The 20,635-nt window shown below is 30.6% G+C and overlaps 1 protein-coding gene across 3 annotated transcripts in view; it reads right to left on the bottom strand.

Annotated features, from left to right (window-relative positions):
• LOC129962642 (tight junction protein ZO-1-like) overlaps positions 1 to 20,635 on the bottom strand; it is a 136,287-nt gene that overhangs the window by 102,224 nt on the left and 13,428 nt on the right. For all 3 annotated transcript variants that reach the window (XM_056076533.1, XM_056076525.1, XM_056076516.1), the window contains exons 2-3: positions 12,409 to 12,529; positions 12,166 to 12,331 (exon numbers count right to left, since the gene is read on the bottom strand). In XM_056076533.1, coding sequence (XP_055932508.1) covers positions 12,166 to 12,331; positions 12,409 to 12,529 — 287 coding nt within the window. The remainder of the gene's footprint in view (positions 1 to 12,165; positions 12,332 to 12,408; positions 12,530 to 20,635) is intronic.

Genomic DNA, 20,635 nt, shown 5'->3' with positions numbered 1-20,635 from the left:
TCCTCGACAAACAGCCACATTTTAACCCTTTGCATTCGGATGGTGCCTCTCACTCACCATTCAAGACGGTGCATCAGAATGGTAAAAAGATGTAGATTGATTTTTCAAAGAAATTCGCAGAAATTTTTCGCAGCAATAAGCAAATCTTTGTATTAGGTGAATAATTATGCATCGAATTACTTTTCCGAGGGCAAAGGGTGAAAAATCAATCGGAAATAATATCACTGGAAGCAGACTTCCAAAAAGATGTACCGGAATTGATAAGCCGTTAAATATATAATCATATTACTGTTCCAGAAAACATATCCTATAATCTGTGATTATTTTCTTTAATATTCAATGGGTATTTTTAACATTTATTTTTTTGTTAAAGCAATAATGACGGATGTTTACTTGTATCGTTCACATAAGACAATTTCTATTAAAATAATTAAAAACACCTCCTTGTCAAAAAGTCTATAACTGCATTCATAATCATAGGAAAGACTCAAAAAAATCCGTCCTACACCAGAGTTGAATTATTAGCATCTAAATCCATAAAGGTGCCGCAATCGAATAAAAACTTCACAAAAGGCAACAAAAGCACAGACAAAGACGTGATGACGCACCCTGTCCCTTTTAAGAACATAAAATAATCCTCACGAGTAAATGAATGGGAAAAGTGACGACAGCCGCGCTTTCTCACAGAATCTCTCCACCCCATGATAATTAGGATACGCAATATATATGTTCCGGAAGGTGGTCGTAGGTGGATCCCACGTCTTCCGCCACTACACAAGGGCGTCACAACTATAAGATGAGAACCATTAAAAATTTTCTGTACTTACGATCCTTTATAGAGGAGCTACAGCATCTGCAGGCTTTCACGCTGTTTTGGCTCATTTCACACCATTTACTTCAAGCATGGAGAAAAAACATTTTAGTCACTATAGCACTCATTGCATGAATTATATAAGTTCTTTTTAAAAATTTCATTCACTTTTGCTAGTATAAATTTATTTATTTTAAAATTTTCCGTATTTATATGCATCCGTCACAAATTAAAGATAATGAAAATGGTTTTAAAAAAATGTTGTTAACGACATTTTAAACGATGTATTAGAATGATTTACAAACATACAACCAGCGGGAGTGAACCTGAAAACTTTCGCGAATACTCCCTAAAAATAGCGCGGGGGGGGGGGGGCGTCATAAAATTAGAATTTTTTTTTTAAAATTAAACTTTGGCGTTCATTTAGCGTTATATACAATCCATCATATCATCCTTGTCGAAATTTATTTTCTTTTTTTTTTGGGGGGGGGGCGATTAATGCCTGAATATTGAATTTGTGTTTTAGATGTGTTTTTCCAAACGATCGTAACAAAAATTTCACACAGAATTAACTTGTAGTCACAAAATTCCATATCAACTTTAATATATTTAAGTCTAGGCGTTTTTGACGTATCGCTTTTACATGTTTTTGAAAATACAGACGGACAATTGGTCAATCGATGTTGGATCTGCTCAAAATTTGATAGATGTCTACACTCTAGATGTTAAATTTGCGTACCGAATTTTATCTATCTAACTCTCTTCGTTTTGTAGTTATATTATTATTTTATATTCGAACAATCGGACAGATAGACTTCCTCTGAACAAATTTTGCTCTAAATTTGTTGAAAATAAACAATTCGGGTATAAAGACCGTATACCAAATTTCAATCGTCTAGCTCAAGGCTTTTGTGAATTATCTTAATCACAAACAGACATAATGTGAAAAACGTGTTTTCAGAATTCAAGGAGATCTAAAAATGTGGAGATTCGTTAAAATTTCGAGTTCGTATTTTTTTTACGATTACACTACTTTTTCTATACTTTGTATACAAGAAAATAAAAACATGCTGTCTACACTTAAATTTTAACGTAAAAGATTGAAAAAAAAGCAAGTATCTAAAAAGCTGAATCTTTGGTAGCATTGCAAAAATATCACTTCATCCCCAACATGCATCATGTTCCACAGATATCTTACAATTTTTATTCAGTGACTAAAAAAAAAGTTTGCATCGTAAATATTTTGAAAAATAATTTTTCTTTTGTGTTGGAATTCCATTCAAATTTGAATTGCGGCACGTCATTAAGTAATTTGATCCATTTTTGCCTCAGACTCTCAAATTCAACGTATTTATTACGTTTCAGTAAATGTTATTACAAATAATATGCGTTTCAAACCATTACAGAAGCGCTGATATTTTGCAGGCACTTCTGGATATAAGTAATAATTATTCACAGCAATTTTGTCAGGATTTAATTTTTAAAAATGGCGTCCAATGCTGCAATAACTTCGTCTGATTTCCACGCTTCATTACAAAAAAGTTAGTACTTTAAAGTTAAAAAAAAAAAAAAATCTTAAAAAAAAAATAGCTTTAAAAAAAATAAGAAAAAAATATAAAATATCGTAAAAAATAGTACAGAAATATTGCAGAAAAAAGCAAAGAAAAATTAATTTTTCTCTAATTAATTTTTAAAAAAAATTTGAAAATATTATATATAAGAAAGAACTTGCAAATGACTGACGATACAAGATAAATAGAAGAAAATATGCAAATCCTCATATTTCGATGATCTGATATTGAATAAAATTCGTTATAGCTGAGCAAACCCAAGTTAGGGTTACCAAAAGAACCAAAAAATATTTCTACTGAAAATATAATTAAAGAAAATAACAAGAAAAAAATATTATGAAAAAATATAACAAAAATAATGCGCTTATGAATAAGAAAAAAATTGCAATTTGGCAAAAACAAATAAATGGCAGCAAATCTAAAAGATTTTAACTAAACCCTCGACGCCAAAGTTTCCACTTACTATATCTGTTGAACTAGCAGACAATTTTGTGTTTTTGCATCGCTATTAACAAGAGCAAAAATGGGTTCTAATACAAGCTGGACTAGACCAGCGATTGAATTTATCGCAGCCCACTAAGGGTAAGGAGTGAGGGAGAGTCAAGGTCAGTTCAGTGACCGCATCTCGGCCTTCACCCACACACCTCGACTATGCGGGGAATGCAGACACCTGTGTAGTGACGTCACTAAAGGGTTACCTGCTCTCTCTCGCACACCCTCGCACTTCTAGTTCAGAAGGAAAAGGCTTGTAGCGGAATACAATGAGTCCGTTTCATCATAGATAAGGAGACCGTTCTGAAAAGAAGAATGACTTCGAAATCATTGCCTCTGCGTATCTTCTCTCCCATATCAATTAGAAAATTAGTAAGCTTAAACGACAAGTAATAACAGCTTTATTACAAGCCGCGTCGTTTAGAAAATTAATTTTCACCCGGGGTGATAGCAAGAATGGTCTTCCTAAATTTTTCTCATACACTCTTTAATAACAGTGTCATCTCGCTTCCCCGCATAAATTGTGGATCTTGGATAAGTCCGCGAATATTTTGTTTGAAATTGGCGAACAATAGTTACGAAATATTGATAGAAAAACTGAATCTGTCGTGTGATCCTAACTTTGGCGAATAATCCAATGCATTTAAAAATAAATATCCGAAAACCGAATTTGTATTTTAGACATGTTGTTTCTAACCGATTAAAACTAAAATTTGGCAAGACCCGAAAATTAGAAAATAAATGAACTGGACATTTATGCTTTTAATTGCATTATGAAGTCATGTGAATAAGTTCCAGAATTACCAGAACAGGTTAAGACTATTACAATTACTTTACTTCGTGTCAATTTTACTTTATTGAACTTCAATGGAAATGGTAACAGGAAGCTTAAAAATCACAAACATAAAATTCTGCCTAAGAGATTTAAATGAATTAAAACATAATCAATATTCTTGGGAGCAGCTGTCACTAAGAGCAGTTAGCATTGGATATCTCCAAAGCAATAGATTCATTGTATTTTCACGGATGTATTTTGGGGAAGTAATTGCTCAACAAAAATACAGAGAAATTCCTTTGTTGACCAGAATATTCGAATTCATAATCATCGGATAATCCCCATCACATGATCAAAAAGGTTGTACGACTTTTTATTAACTCTTTGCACTCGGATGGCGCATCTCGGCCACCATTGAAGACAGTGCATCATTTCGACGATTTATTTATTTAATTTTTATTGTTAAAAATGTCTACAGAGTTGTAAGAAGATGTAAATTAATTTTGGGGGGAAATTCAACTTAAAACAAATATATATTTTTATTTTTCAGAGCACTAAAGAAAATAGGTATTAGGGAAAATAATTATCCATCGAATTACTTTTCCGAGTGCAAAGGGTTAAAACCTAAATATAGCACTAATATAAATTTATGATTAAATGATTGAGATGAATTCGGTTGCAGTCAACTGTTATTTCCGATCATCTAAAACCATTATTTCGGCCACTAATCGCTACCGACAAATTTTAATATGCTTCATTGAATAACTATAGCAATGAAATCACATTTCAATTAGTTTCACAGAATTATCTAAACATTTACGCGTGAACCAAACGTCGAGTAGAACCGAATACAGGTACTTCGAAATTTACATATAGTTTATATATATATATATATATATATATATATATATATATATATATATATATATATATATATATATATATATATATATATATATATATATATATATATATAAAGACAGTTCTGTTAGCTGATCTAGACAGTACATAGAATTAATTGACGAGTCCTTATCTGTGTGGCGGCTGCAAGTGGTGAGAACCAGTTGTGATTGCGAACAATGCGAATTATCGAGAAACAGGTATTTCTGTTCGTGAAAGCGAAAGGTCATTCTGTAAGAACCCAATGAACCCGGACAGTCAGCGTAAAAAAGCTCCGATAAGAGTAGAATGAAAAAAAAAAAAAAGTATTGATTACCTCTCAGTATAGCTTTCCTCCCCCCTTAACTAAAAGATGCCAATCTCGCGACAAAGTGACAGGGATCTTAGTACTTTCCCCACACATTTGCTTCTAGCAATGAGTCTTTCTTTTTTATTAATCAGAAGAAAAAATCGTAAAACTTTCAAAGCAATTGAAGTAAATGAAGGAGTTTTCTCGCAAAGTCAATAACTAGTGTAGCCTTTTGTCAGATGGCACCAAAGCGGGCTATTATTGCAACCCACTTTTAAAAATTTTCTCTCATAATTTTTAAAAAATGCTGTTTTAGAGGTCTTTAAAATTGAAAAAAAATCTATAAATTTTTTTAGATGAATGTTTATTAGAAACTTTTTCTTCGTTCATGATGTTATTCCTTATCCCTTAAAAAGAATTCTTTTCCCGTGATTCTATAGCATATGCACACTTAAGTAATAACTAGCCGTCCTTGGTGCCCAGCTAGTTCGGCGAAATCAGTGGATGCTAAAATAATCAATTAAATATTTTTATGTAACTTGGTGCTAATAGTTTCTTCAACAAAATATTTTTAAGCTTTTAATTTCTCGATATCATTAATTATATTTCTCATAACGTGATCAGAATTGGTCGCTCATACTCATACTATTTTAGAAGTCTTGTACTATGCATTTCACTACTTTTATGTCATCTGCTTTAAAATTTGAACTTTAATTTGAAACAGAAATGATTTAATTCAACAAATACAAAAACTTTTTTTACTGAAAGCAAAGTTTTTTTTTCCCCTTCTTCTTTTTAATTAAGAATACAGAAAATAGAATCGTTGAGCACTGAAGTCTTATGTGCACTATAAAATATATACATTCAATTTCTCAAAGTATTATTCAATAAAAATTTATCTGATTCATTATACAGTTCAATTAAAAAATATTTAAATAAACGTAAATAATGATACCATTATGATTCAGAAAAATATTCTTGACACTCAAAATCAAAAAATATTTAAATCTTCTGCGATCGAATCTGATCAAGTTATGAGGAATATAATTATTTTATGACAATCAATTATTTATTTATTTTAGGCCAACAAGATTTCAGGAAACACCAAGAGCTGATAAACGTATCTTCTTCAAAACGGTCAATGCAGTGGTCAAAAATCGTGCATTTTCATGAAATAGCGGTATTCAAATTTTCCTAATATAATTAGTTTTAGTCACAAAAGAGAAGTATTTGCTTTTTATTTAAAATGTTAGTGTTTCAAGAATGCTTTATTAAATATAGCTCATAGAACTGAAGGTCTGTATAAAGAGTTAAAATTCACAAGACTTATTGACTTAAATTACAAAAAAAAAAAAAAAAAAAAAAGATTATATTTCTAGATATGTATGCCTATTATCAACACCTCTTTGTAAAATATTATTTATTCATTTTATTAAAGATGACTGATAGAACCGGGGAACCGTATAAAAAATTCATAACTTTTTTAAAAAATGCATTTATTGAATCATCCCAATGAATAGAGATCATTTTGTAATTTAAAGCATTTTACCTATGCGCCTATCTTTAACAATTTAGAAAATAACTGCTGCACCACGATATGCTAGGATACCCCTTATATAAATGTCTGTTGCATATATTTCATAGTTTCCAAAGCACTAGTGCAAGTTTTTAATCTAAAGTGCATCCTTAAAAAGATATAAGTAGCTCCAATTTCACCGCTGCAACTGTTACATTTGTTTATTGAAGGTACTGATTCATGAAATATGTTCATTATATAGAAATGACTAAGGGAATCCAAGATCTCGATACTTGTGAAGGGAATCAAATTGCGGTAAAACAAACTGAGTGCTAAAATCGAAATTTATTTAGTTAAGGAACTCAACAACAAATAATTCAATTCAGATTCTTCATCATTCTATTTCAAGCTCTTATTCAATAATTGTTCCTTTTTTTTTTATTTCAGATCTACAGAATGAGTGGCTTGATCTTGAAACACGAGTGGAAGAAATTTATGAAAGAATAATAAAATTATAAATTCTTAATAACAGAGATTGCATAGTGCTGCCATCTATTGCTTAAAATAAATAGCCAACACATAACGGATGATGACTTAACATCAAGACTACGTTAATGCTGCTAAAATGGAGCTAGTAACAACATGCTAAGTTGAAACATCAATCGAAACATAATTTATCTAAATTACTGGAATTTATTTCTTTAGAACACAATAAATGCAACAAGGCTCTACTAATATTAAAATAAATTATTCCTTTTATTATTATCTACTTGAAAAGATATTAATGTTTATAGAATAAAAAATAATAATAGAATATCAACTCATAACGAATAGTAAAAAAAAAAAAAAAAAAAAACATAAAAAACTATTATTATTTTTTTAAAAAAAATATGCTATCTTCAAGACTAGAGAGGGTAAAATAAGAATTTTTGCAATTTGCCTTGAAATTTCGATTTCAAGTTGTTAAAAAGCTAATAAACAGCAAATAAACTGAAATATCTTCAATATATAACAGAATTTTAAAATGTTAATAATACCTTTAAAATGAGAATCGATTTCAATCAAATCATTCGTTTAGCAGCCATATTGAAGTTCATAATAGATGAGAGGGAAAAAAATCTCACAGTTATATATATAAGGTAAGATTTTCCAATAATTAAAATTTAGCTGGCAAATCAAAAGATGTTAGATACGTTGTGTCTTTATAGCCAGTTTTATGTAAAAAGTATTTTCCAAGTATCCAATATATAAAGAATTAGGAACTAAGCGAAAATTTTCAAGATATTCCTTTACAAGTAAGGTAGCTAATAAAAAAAGCAGTGATTCTATCTTATCGTAATCATGTTTATTAATAATAAAAATGAATGAATGAATGCGTGCATGCGTGTGTACTGGCACTCTATATTTGACCTAGAACTATCAAATTCGACACATATATTACCTTGATTTGAAATTTTAATTAATTAAAAATTAAGCTGAATTTTGGTATTTTTTAGAAAATATTATTGCACAAGAATAAATTTTACACCGTTTCAAAAATTTTATAAAAAAATACCTTTACATTATATCAATTTAATAGTGAAGCGATTTTTTTCCAAATTTTGACAATTTAAAAAAAAAACATATTTTTGCCTAATTTCAAATATATTACGTTGTTTACAATATATTACGTTACGTTTAAAGAAAAAGGATTCTTTTCTTTTAATATTTCTCTTTTAATATTTGTATAGTTCACAAGGAAAATAAAGAGAGAAAATCGGTGTTCAAATTACAATTTTAATAGCGCTAAAATGCCATGGAACTTGTAGTGTCCATAAAAAAAAAAACATATACACAATGAACAGAACATGTAAGACAATTAAAATAACACAGCTTTAATGTTTGGAAGTTCGACACAACCATGAGCTTGCTATTGCATTTAAACGGCTTAGCTGAAATTAAAAATAAGCAATATCTTCGCCGAATCAACTGGTCACCAAAGGTGATTCGTAAATAGTATTTTCAAAAATTGTCGAAATCCAGGGAAATTCTGGGACACTATTCAATTTGTATCATCAAAGAGACATTTGAACATACGACTAGTTTATAAAATTAGAAAATATATCGACATGAAAAATAAAATAGATGAGAATCTGGTATACAGCAGTGTACCATGACTATTTAATGCAGGCATTTTCGGAACAACATTCAGGGATTTTCGTAAATCCTTTTCATTTTACAGAATTATACACTTTTTTTTTCCAAAAATAATGAGAAAAAGACTTTTCAGAAAAAAGAAAATAATTTATAAAGATGGGATCATCTGAGTCGGCAGAGGATATTTTAACACATAGCCAGCTAAAATACCACGTTCGAAGAAAATATTAAAAAAAAAAAAAAAAAATTACAAAAACTGAGCAAATAAGCAAGCAGAATATATCTGAAAAAATTATCAAATACCAATACTCGCAAGCGCAACAGTTCTAGTGTTTATAAAGATATATATCATTAGTTTAAATACGAAGTAATCTTTAATTCAATAGTTATTTAGGAATTCAAGCAAGAGTTATTTTATTCGTTTAATAAAGTTTCTATCATCGATCTTGTAATGAAATGTCCCATATAAACTCACCAAACCCACCAAAAATGAAATTTGTTTAATATTAAATGTGAGTAAAAACAATGTGAAATATACAAAACGTGCGCTTGATGTACTAACATACAAATACATGAACACATATTTCAAAGAAACATTCTTTAACAACGGATATTTATACCCATTTTGGAAACTAAATTCAATTTTGGTTATGTATACAGATATTTTTGATTGAAAAATATTTCTAAAATAACAATCAAGGAATATTACCTCGTCCACCTTAACACCCTTTGCAGCGACCGACATCATTTGTTGTTACAAAACATATAATCCAAAATATTCTCTTCGTTGTTAGGATAATAGAGCCTTTGATGGCAACCACGTCAGAAAGTTCTCAATGAAAAGAGGCCTTTCTCTTCGAGACACTGGATACCGCGGCTATAAGCAACTAAACGATGAATGGCCATTAAAATAACATGAAATGGCCCATTAACATGAAAAAAAACCGCGTCATTTACGTTGACGACAATACTGAGATGAAGTAATTTAGATTTTTAAGTTAGTAAATATTAACCTTACCATGGATTTTCGCCATTCACTGAAAAATAACCTTTGTCCCCGAAGGAAAAAAAATTAATTCAGGAAATATTAAAACATTTGTTAAATCAGCTCGTTTTATGTCAAAAAAAAATATTGTAGAAATAGAAGCAGAAACATCATTAGTATCGAATAACAATCAAAGCAGAATTACTTAATTTTTTTGAAATAGTATTAGAAACAAATTTGCTAATGAAAATGGGTGTGAACAAACTTAACTTACTAATCAAAGAACCCAACAAACTTAATGATCAAAGATGTTCCCTTAAACAAGACATCGTAAGAAATAGAATCAAGAACTTTCAGAAACTGAATATTTATCAAAAAATCATTTATCAGAAAAAAAAAGTTAATATTTCTTGTTTTGAAATGATTCAATAAATAATCATGAGAGCTAGTAGCACAATCTTGACAATCGATGGGTAAACGATTATCCGATACGAAACTTGATTAGATGGTTCTCGTAGAAAATGAGAGAAATGAGAACATCAGAAAGCACACGATTTATAAATTGGCAATCAAAGGATATTAAATGTCCAACATTTAGCTGTTCAAAATGTGAAAGTCATGAAATTTCGTACCTCACTTTTGCGGAGTTCACTGCAACTTGATTTCAAAAATCCTGAAAATGCCATGATATAAATAAATAGTTTATGATAATATGGTTCTTAAAAATCGAATATCAAGATGATATTTTGATGTAACCAAAGGCTTTTCATTTTATCCTTCAAGTATTAGGTGCGGAACTGGAAGCAATATGAATACGAATATTATTGACGTGCTAATATTAGAAATGAAAAACAGTAAGTGGAAAGACCATAGTTCATTGAATATACGGAATTCGGTCCAGCAGTTTACAGTTATTCAACAAATTATCTTTAAAATCTTTACACAGATATAATGCTTTTTATTAGGTTACTGGAAGAGAATTTCTTATCTGAAAACTTTAACGAGTATTTTTGTTAACTGAGGATGAAAAAATATTTCATAATCCGTATTATTAGTATTTAGTGGTACAAAGAGGAAAAATAAAATTTCAATATCAATAAGAGGTTGTGTCAGATAAACGAATTTTGGATGACATGTTCGTATGTTTTGAAGATGGCGTCTATTCAAATTTCCCATTAGATTCATTTCACTTTGCACACGTCAATCATGTGTGCTTTAAAAAGTGATGTAAACTTATAAAGTGTTCATTATCGTTCGAATTGGTTTTTGTAAGATAGATTTGAGTCAAGAATGGCTTTAAGGAAACTAAGAAAGCAGCTTCAGCAGCTTACTGAGTTTGAAGATGACTATATAATAACGTACGAGAAGATTTCTTTTCGCGATATTGTAGATAGGTTTGGAGGCATATGCATGATTGTTGACCGCAATGATCGAGGGAAGGTAGTCTCTCAAGAAAACTAAGGTCTGAAGGCACATGAATTACTACCGACAAGGAAAACTGCCACATTCGCCGCATTTCTGTGGCGCGTACTGCATTTGCAACAGAAATTCAAATTTTTGCAGAACGATAGCAATTCAATCCCTTGAAGGGTAAATCTGAGCAAGATGCCCTGTGAATCTCATGTCACTAACACAAAATCTACGTTTTTTTCGGACTTCAATGGCGTCAATCTAGAGTTCACTGGAGGGCGGACACGAGATGTGTTATATTCTCAAATGAGAGCTTTTAGTATTAATGATGGCTCTATGTTATTTTACAAGGACTGGTGAGGGCTTGGAATAACAGCATAGACACACAAGACCTACGAAATTTGGCCCTGGGGAGAAATTTCCCGAGACAGCAAGAAGAATATCATTGTGATCCCAGACACCTAGACACTAAAATTATGCATCAGACAGGTGATTGAACCACAACAGTTTACCAACAGGGGAGTTGTTGCGTTGCCATTTTTATCACTATTCTAGGAAGCATTTTCCAACGGGATAATACTCGTCTCAACGACTCCTGTCACCCATTGTTCTCTACAAAGTGTCGAAATGTTTGCCTTGATTTGCGACATCATCTGCTTTTTCTCCTATCGAGCACGTAGGGACATAACTGGACAATAAACACAACTTCATTTACTAACAGCACGGACCGTTGCTCATTTTACTGAGCAAGTACAACAGGCATAAATACATAAAAAAAAATCACATATACGAAGCAATGATTTGGATATTTGCATTGAAAAAAAAATGTGACTATTACAATATTTATTAATGTAATCATAATTTTATATTTTCAATAACTATTCTAAACTTTAATCAATCAAATATGTTGCCTAAATTTCATTCCACAAAAATAATTTCTTCTAGGTGCTGGGATTTAATTTTCTACCAATATATTTTACATTTTCTCTGGCAAAATATGAATCCTTATAACTGATATTAGATGATATAATTGCCCTTAAACAAAATATTCGAAAGATAATGAGAAAATTTCACAAATTGTGGTTTCCAGATATATCTGAATCACAATCACCCATACTGTTTTAAAGACTCAGTTTCTTCTATAATTTCCAATTAAATTGACAGGGCACGACTGGTGAAGTAATGTAATCAGTATAGAACATCTATGCACACTAAGAATTTCAGCCATTATCTAAGAATAACGAGAGAAACTAAAGAAAAGTAAAGGGAAAAAAACTTACATTGGTTTGAAGAGGAGGAGGCGGCGGCGGCGGTGGTGGACTGGGGTCAGTAAATAGACCAAACGCTTGCGAAAGTCTGTTTCGGACGGTTCTGGTGAGCGATGGGTGGTCAGCAGTTGTCAGAGAGCCCGTACTAGATGCTCCTTGGTGCCGCAGCTCCTGCTCCCTAGCCACAAGACACAGAAGGTATTAACTAAAGTAGTCTTACACAAAAAAGAATTTCAGTCACAAAAATGAAAGTACCTGTTCGGCATTTTGGGAGCCAGAGATTCCATACTAACGATGCCTCTGCGACTGGGTGTAGCGCCGTGCCGCCATCCACCCCAAGAGTCACGCTGCGTGTTGTGCTGGACTCCATGCTCACCTATAACGAGAAAGTGAACAAAAATTTATTTTTACTCTTTTAAAACACAGAAACGAAAACAGAACTCATTGTGACTCTCATATATACCGAAAATCAATGTTTTTCAAATATATTCTTCTTCCTGGCTTACTATTCAGAAGCATCATTCCCACGTACTAAAAACTAAATTTTTGAAGAAAAAAAATTTATAATTCTGAAAAAAGAAATTTTCTTGAAAGAATCAGAAGTCCGAAAAAGTTATCCGTAACGATTTATTTAAAAACTGATAATCTTAGTATACAATTTTCATGTTTTAAAAAGCTCCTAGATAATAAACCGTGTAAGGAGTGTGGTAACGGATGCCAAATTACGGAAGCTCAAAACTTTAGTTTAAGTAGAAATCAGCACAAACAAGAAAAGTATCAAAATAAGTTTAAAAAGTTTTCCTTTCTTAAAAGCTTACTTTTGGTACAAATTATACTATTTTATTTTAGTTACTATTATACTAATTATACTATTTATTTTTCAACAAGTACAGAACCAGTCTAGTAATTAACAGCTGGTGTACTTAATAGAATCTTTTATTAATTCAACAAATAAATGGCTAAGTGCTTGTTTAACTACGGGGAATCGGTGATCCAATTACGGCGCATAAAATTGGCATAAGAATTCAATAATCAAGATTAAATAACAAATGCTTCCATTTCACAGTCGACAAAACACTTTTACTCATAAATTCAAATTTTAAAAAAAATCCTCAGAAATAACCACAAGTAATTTTATTACTCAGTTCAGTACCACCAACTCTTCCTGGCTTCTTAAAACTCATTTGCAGTCCCAGACTAAAAGAGAGTGATAAAAAGGGTAAAAATCCAAATATTAATAATTAACCGTCTTTAGAGACCAGCTTGTTCAACAGATTACGCTGTTAATACGGGATGCATTTTTCTTCAAAATTTCAATTTTCTTGTTATTTTATAAGACTCAAAAACAGAAATTTAATTAAATCAGTCTAATACAATTTACTGAACGTGCAAATTAAAAAAATGTATGTACTACAAAATGAAAGGAAAAGGAAATGAAAATCCTACTAATGTGCGAAGAAAGCAATTTTATTTTAAAATCTTAATTTTAACACTGACAAAATCACTGGATTGAATCTTTTGATGACAGGTTTAAATTTTATCGTAACATTAAAAAATATTGTCATAGACTGTACATCATATTAAATTTTAAAAAGTCAATGAAAATCAAGAAAGAAATTGTACGGCAATGAAACTGGTATCATTTTTTAGTTTTAAGCTAGTGCAAAAATCCTTTTTGTGAGAGAATAGTTTTGGAAGGTACGCCTCCATTTCCATTGGCAAATCATAGCGATTACTTTTTTGGTGAAGGTTAACACATTCCCCGCCAAGTCTCACGCTTGTTACATAGAAAGCCTGACGCCTGAGCCTGAAGATTAACAGATTTTATGAACCCATTTCCAAATAAATACATTTGTGAAAAATTAAAATTCTATGAATTAAAAGTATGAATAAAGAGTTTACAGTAAATTATTACAATTATTAGGTAAATTTAAGCATAATTAATTTATAATTTACTGACTTATTAATTAGTTAAATGATTATATCATATTCCACGATAAGAAATAATTTTTATTGCCATGTTTGTTTAAAATTTATATTTCTCTACAGTTCTTCACAGTAATTAAATACTTTTAGTATAATTTAAAAAATATTTTGTAATAAATATAATTACCTATTTAAGAATTTTTTTTTGTGCCATGCATATTAAGTTAAAAACTTGAAAACTAAATTTGGCAATTATTAAAGAAAAAAAAAAAACTCAAAGTGTGCTACCAAAACTGCAATATTTTTAAATCCGTCACTAAGCAAGTTATGTAATGCGTATAAGAAGCAAGCAAGAATGTGATAAGCTTATTTTCATTCTCGATTAAGCCTTCTGTATGACGCCTATCAGCTTGATTTCTTTGAAATTTCGGTGAGCTCTCATGTGAAGATTTCTCATAATGTTCTGCAGCTTCATCATTAGCTAGGCAAAGCGTTAGATTAGCCGAAACGGTATAAAACGTTCGATGAAACAATTTGAATCATTAGTAAGACGCTTATTTACATTTGACAGTTGCCATTCGACAATAAGTAACAGGATGATTTCTGTAGCGCGTTCATAAGTAGCAATAATAAATATGATTAGAGTTTCACTTCAAAACTGAAGTATGTGGTGCAAAACATGTTTAAAATATTTTTAAATGATTAAAAATACGCCAACATTTCGATCATTCAAAATTTCAAAATTTTTTTAATTAATTTAAATTTATTTATGTGGCAAATTTCATAGCTCTAGGATAAACGGTCTGGCACATAGAATGCCAATCCACACACAAAATTTTTGCCATGTTATTAATAGAGATAAACAAACTGTAGAATTTCTATCCTTTTTGTATACACCAAATCAAGTCATTTTAGCACTTTCGCAAGATTTTAAATGTGACATATTTCTTCAAAGCCCTAGCAATTAATTAACTGCAGTTCAGAACGCCCGTTCGCGCGCTCTGATTGGCATCTATTAATTGACTATTTTCAGTCAACTACACGATCCACTGGATACTGTGGGACGGCGGTATGGAATTCCAGTGCAAACAAATGCCGAGAAACGAACGAATGTTGCGGAATCGCCTCACTTGATTGAACGGAATTCTAATGACGAGGTCTTATTTTCACCACGAAAATATTAGGGGAAAGCTATTTATGCGGAAAATGTTGGTTACGAGAACCAGTTCTTCAAGTCGGTGTCGTTCACCTCTCTTTTCGTCAGTTCTCCCAAAAGGCTGCTCCTTCATGCCGAGGGAAACTCGGCCTGAGCCACCGCAAAACACAACGCACGGCAACAGGCGCGTCCTACAAAAAACTTCATCTAAACGGACCACAAATTAAGGATCAAGTGATTCGTCCAAATAAAATATTCGGAACCATTATTCTAATATGTAACACAAGAACTTCATAAAATTATTATCATGCCCGCTGTCATTTTTCAATTCGAAAAGCTTTTCTGCAGTACCAAATGAAATATGATCCTATATGATTAATTAAATAATTAATTACTTAAAGAATAATAACTTAATAATAATTTAAAACGAAGAATATAGATAACCTAGGGTAATGGTGAGGCATATAAGCTAGCAAGAAATAAAATCCAACAAGTTCAAATAAAAAAACAAAGACAGGGAATCCGAAGGATTATTTATTTAGCTGTTCACACTCTAGTGAACAGATCGCTGAACTAAAGCGAACAAATCTGGCATAAATAATAATCTGCCGATTAAACAGAATAAAGGAAAAGGATCACAATTTCTTATAAGTTAAACAGTTGAATAAACGGAAGATGCCTCGGTAAGAGACATTATTAAGATAAATTATTTACAAATGACATTAATATGCTGTGCTGGGCATCAGATGAAAAGAAATGCACTGACGGGAATACAATGAAAAGAAAATAGAATGAAAACAACAGAAAGATGAGAATGCTCTTCCTCGACATTTTGTTACATTATTCTGAAACACATTAGGAAAAAAGTGATTGTGTCAGTGTGTTATATAAATACACATTGACACAGTATATATACACATTGACATAGTATATGTGATAAATTAATGATTATGTATAATTACGATGATTATTTATAATCACCAATAACTATAACAGTTATTATGAAAAATCATCAGTAATTATATATAATCAGCAGATTAATAAACTTAACGGATTAATATACTTAAAAATGTTCGGGCGTGTATCTGTCTGTCTGTGTGTCGGCTATGTCCAGACAAATCTATCGCACTTACAGCCATGAAATGTAGCGTACAGATAGTCGTAATGATAACTCAATGCCCTCGAAGTTCGAATTTTAAAATTTAATACACGAAATTCTTTATTTAATGTTTTGTGTTGTTTTGATGATTTTCCGCATGTCTTTCTCCGTAGTGTGGTTTCTAATGATCGTTGGAAAAAACATCTTTGCACCGACAAAAAGAGTCCCAGAAAAAGTGAATCGAGCATACATTTCTTCAACTATTTTATTTCGAAATGTATTTAAAATCGCAAAGAATCATCAAATAAGATACCAAAATGTATTAAAATAACTTGGTTTCTGTTAGGAGGTTATAAAAATAAAAATACGGCCTCCAAGCGAAAAAGTGGAAATTAATAAATTATTTTTTAGTCTTTTATACGTAAGTCTTTTATTCTTACCCTTTTATTCAGTTTCAGTCTTTTATACGTAAAATTTGCTAAAATATTAAAATGCAAATTTGCTGACTTAGATTTTTTCTGTAACTATGACTTATACTGAGAAGGATTTCATTGTAATTTTCGAGGATAACATACGTGTGACGAAAGATTATTAAAAGGATAAAATCAGAGAATAGCAATTCATTTATTAATTTTTATTAAATTTTCGAAAGAGCTCAGACAAAAATAAAATGCTTAAAAGCTTGTTCAAAATAATCGACATTTATAAAGAGCTACATTCTTTTGATCATATTTGCACATATGTGATCGAATTCATCATTTGTAACTTAAAGACAGACTTTTTGAATTAATCGGCAAAGATCTATAGATTGTATATTGATTAAACCAATTCGTCCTTTAGTTCAGATAATAACGTCAATCAAAACTAATAAAATATATTGGTCATCATTCGGCACACAAAGTACAAAAACAAAACACAAAACAATTTAGTACATTGTACAAAATGGAAACTTCTAAAGAGTTTCTAAAAACGCCACAACACGCATATACTAAAATTTGCCACTATTGATGAGACTCTAGTATGAAGAATAGACTTTTGTCGTTTCAAAAAAAGATAATATTGAAGATTATGGTTTTTATCTTGATTGAAGCATTAAATGACAAGCAATTATCATATTCTGGACATCGACCTAGTTGTCTCTGTGACTGTTGTGTTTGTTCATGGACTCCACAAACAGATACGGATGCTATTTATTATTCTGAAATATTCTCGACACTATCGGCTCTGAAATATAAAGTCCACAACTGGGGGCAAAACTTCAATTTCTGCGCCACATATATTTCGACTCATCATTCACGTTCCTCTAAGGGAAAGTAAAAATCCTGTAATTTGTAATGACTAAACCATTCTGTAAACACGCTTCAAAAAAGATACTGGTTATCAGAGAAATGAGGTTGTATTCTTCCACAAACAGGCCAACTTTATGATTGCTTACAGTATAACTGTCAGCATATCCAAACGTTTCTTGTCACCGAAATAAATAATTTTTTTAGAAAGACAACAAGTGCAAGCAAAGAATTTTATTTTCCTGTTCAGCATTCAAAGATATCTTAAACGTTCAAATCTCAAGTTTATCTTCTTTTCTTTAAAATCGATGTTACAACAATTCGAAGTAAACAACATATGTCTGATTAAAAGATTTTTTTGAAGTCATGATGATCGCATGATGTACTAACAGACAAATATTTATGTATGACAGTTTTTCTGTTTTGAATAAATTTCCATTCCTGAAAAAATTGTTTTCATCAAAATTTGGAATTAAACTTTCCAAATTTAAAAATCCTATCTTCGCCAATTTTATAAACAGGTGTGTGTGTGTGTGTGTGTGTGTGTGTGTGCGCGCGCGCGCGCGTGTGTGAAGGCATATAAAAAAAACTTTTACTCATTGACACTTTCTTCTCTTCGAGGGCCGTGTAAAAATTTCATTTTTGTATTTTTGCATTACTTTTTAGCAAAAGCCAAAATGCTTTCATACTATCGCCTATCTAATTTAATGAATTTATTCTATTTAGGTTAATAAAACGGTAAATAATATATCTATACAAAGTGAAAATATAAAAAAAAAGAAAGAAAAAAATATCAAAAGGAGGAAGAAATGCGCAAAATTGCAATTCAATGATAACTTCGAAAAGAAATCATAAATAAATAGCAATGAAATGTAAAATTAAATGTGAAACAAGGTAATCAATGCATTAATTGCTTATCAAGAGTTGACACTGAAGTGAATCCAAAAATTTTAGCATTTTCTGTAAATAGAATCGAAGTATTCTATTGTATCATTCGTCGCCTGCATCCAAAATCCTAACCTGGTGACACTCACAAACTCTCGTCATTCAATATGCCACAAACATCCGATATCTCACTCGGCACAGAGACAGAGGTATGTCCTTCGGACTCGTTTTTTTTCTATCACGAGAAATAATATCTTTTGATTTCTTCACTTAGCCTCTCCAGTATGTTTCCATTATAAATTTTACCTTCATTGTGCATTACCTCCATTGTGCATTCCTCTTTTTAAATTTCGATATTGTATCTTTTCATGTGGGTCTACCATAGTATTTCGGGTGAAGAAAATATCTTTGCATTTAATTGTTAAGCAATGTTTGCAGAAAATGTTAAAAGCTTCTTTCTTCCGGTTCACATTCATTTCATTCTCTGATGAGCAATGGGTGCATTGATTGCCTTTTTCACGTTCTTATTTTAGACTTTAATTTCCTCTATACAGGCAAGAAGTTCTTTAATAATTTTTAATCTTCAAGATGTTAAGGAAACAGTTCATTTTTTACTTTTATCAAAGTTTCTTTGACGAAGTCATGATAAATGCATGACTAGGAAGACAGAAAAAGTGAAGAAGAGAGCATGAAAGAGTATTTTGAACTTATATAGTTTAAGAATGGAATTTGCTGATAATCATAAATCATAATACCGCGTTTTGATCACTGTAGGAAAATAAAAGCACACTAAAATTCGAAGTCAAATTGAAGCCAGAGTTCGAGTAATTATGAATTTATTTTTGAGCTTAAATAATTAGAAATTATTACACGCAAGCGTGTGTGTAATAATTTCTAATTAATCTTCATTCTAAAGATAACTTCCTAATCACTCAAACTCCAACTTCATTATAATCTGAATTTCTGAGTTGTGCGGGCTACATTTTTCTCCACGGAATCATCTGGCTTTGTTGACAAATTCTTTCCTAAAACTATATAAGCTCAGAATATTTTCTCAATGTCTCTCCTTTCCTGCTTTCTTAATTGGTCCATTGTACCGTGCTCTCGCCATGGTTTAGACAAAGATGATGTTGATAATATATAAAAATTAGACTAGTTCTTAAAAATTATGAAAAATAAAAATCGCTAAAGAACTCTATGATTCTTCTTCAAATAATGTGTTCGTGTGTATATATATATATATATATATATATATATATATATATATATATGAATTTATTGCTCTCAATGTTTTACTGTTCCCTTCGCCAGTAAAATCGTAATGTTTCAGGGTCAAATTATTTAAAGAGTGCTGATTTTCCAACACCCTCTAAATGCGTTCAGTAAAATTTTGTCCACGTTTCCCACCTTTCTTTTTTTTTAAACTCATTTTTGTTCCTTATATAATTAAGTGATAAAAATTCAAAGATCCATAACGAATATCTTCAAGCTGTTAAATAATGATAAAAAATAATATGGTATTTTTTTTTTTTTTTTTTTTTTTTCAAATTAAAGAAGATGTTCATTCAGAACATTAATTTTTGAAATTTATGATTAGCTGATTGTTAATTTTTTTTTTTTTTTTTTGGAAATGTAATGATTTAAATTTTTAAACCTGTAAACTTGGTATAGTGTTATTTTGTTTTGAAAAAAGTTTGCTGATTTCACTGTATATTATAAAATTTCAAATTTAAGATATTTAGGTTGCAATTTCAGAAAATTTAAAGTTGCTTTTTATACTTTGAAATTGGGATTAAAATACAAATCTGAAAATAATATGTGTAATTTCCGTTATTTATAAAAAAAAAAATCTTTAAAAAATATTTAATGTTATTACTAAATAGTGCAGTTCATTTTAAAAATTTCTTCAAAATGTCAAAAATGCAAAGTACGCAAAAATGCAAAAAGTTTTTGAAACCCTTCATAAATATTATATGGTTTAACCCTTATCATGGCAAGATTGCTTTTTTGAAGAAAAGCAAAAAAAAAAAAAAAAAATGTATATTGGTAGCTTTTTTACGCTATAAAAAACATCAAAAAATAATGTCATGTGTTTGTCATGTGTCTAGAAATGTCATGTGTTTAATAAAA

This window comes from Argiope bruennichi, chromosome 1 (genome assembly GCF_947563725.1).
Source record: "Argiope bruennichi chromosome 1, qqArgBrue1.1, whole genome shotgun sequence".
Lineage (NCBI taxonomy): Eukaryota > Metazoa > Arthropoda > Arachnida > Araneae > Araneidae > Argiope > Argiope bruennichi.
This window is presented reverse-complemented; position numbering and strand designations above follow the sequence as displayed.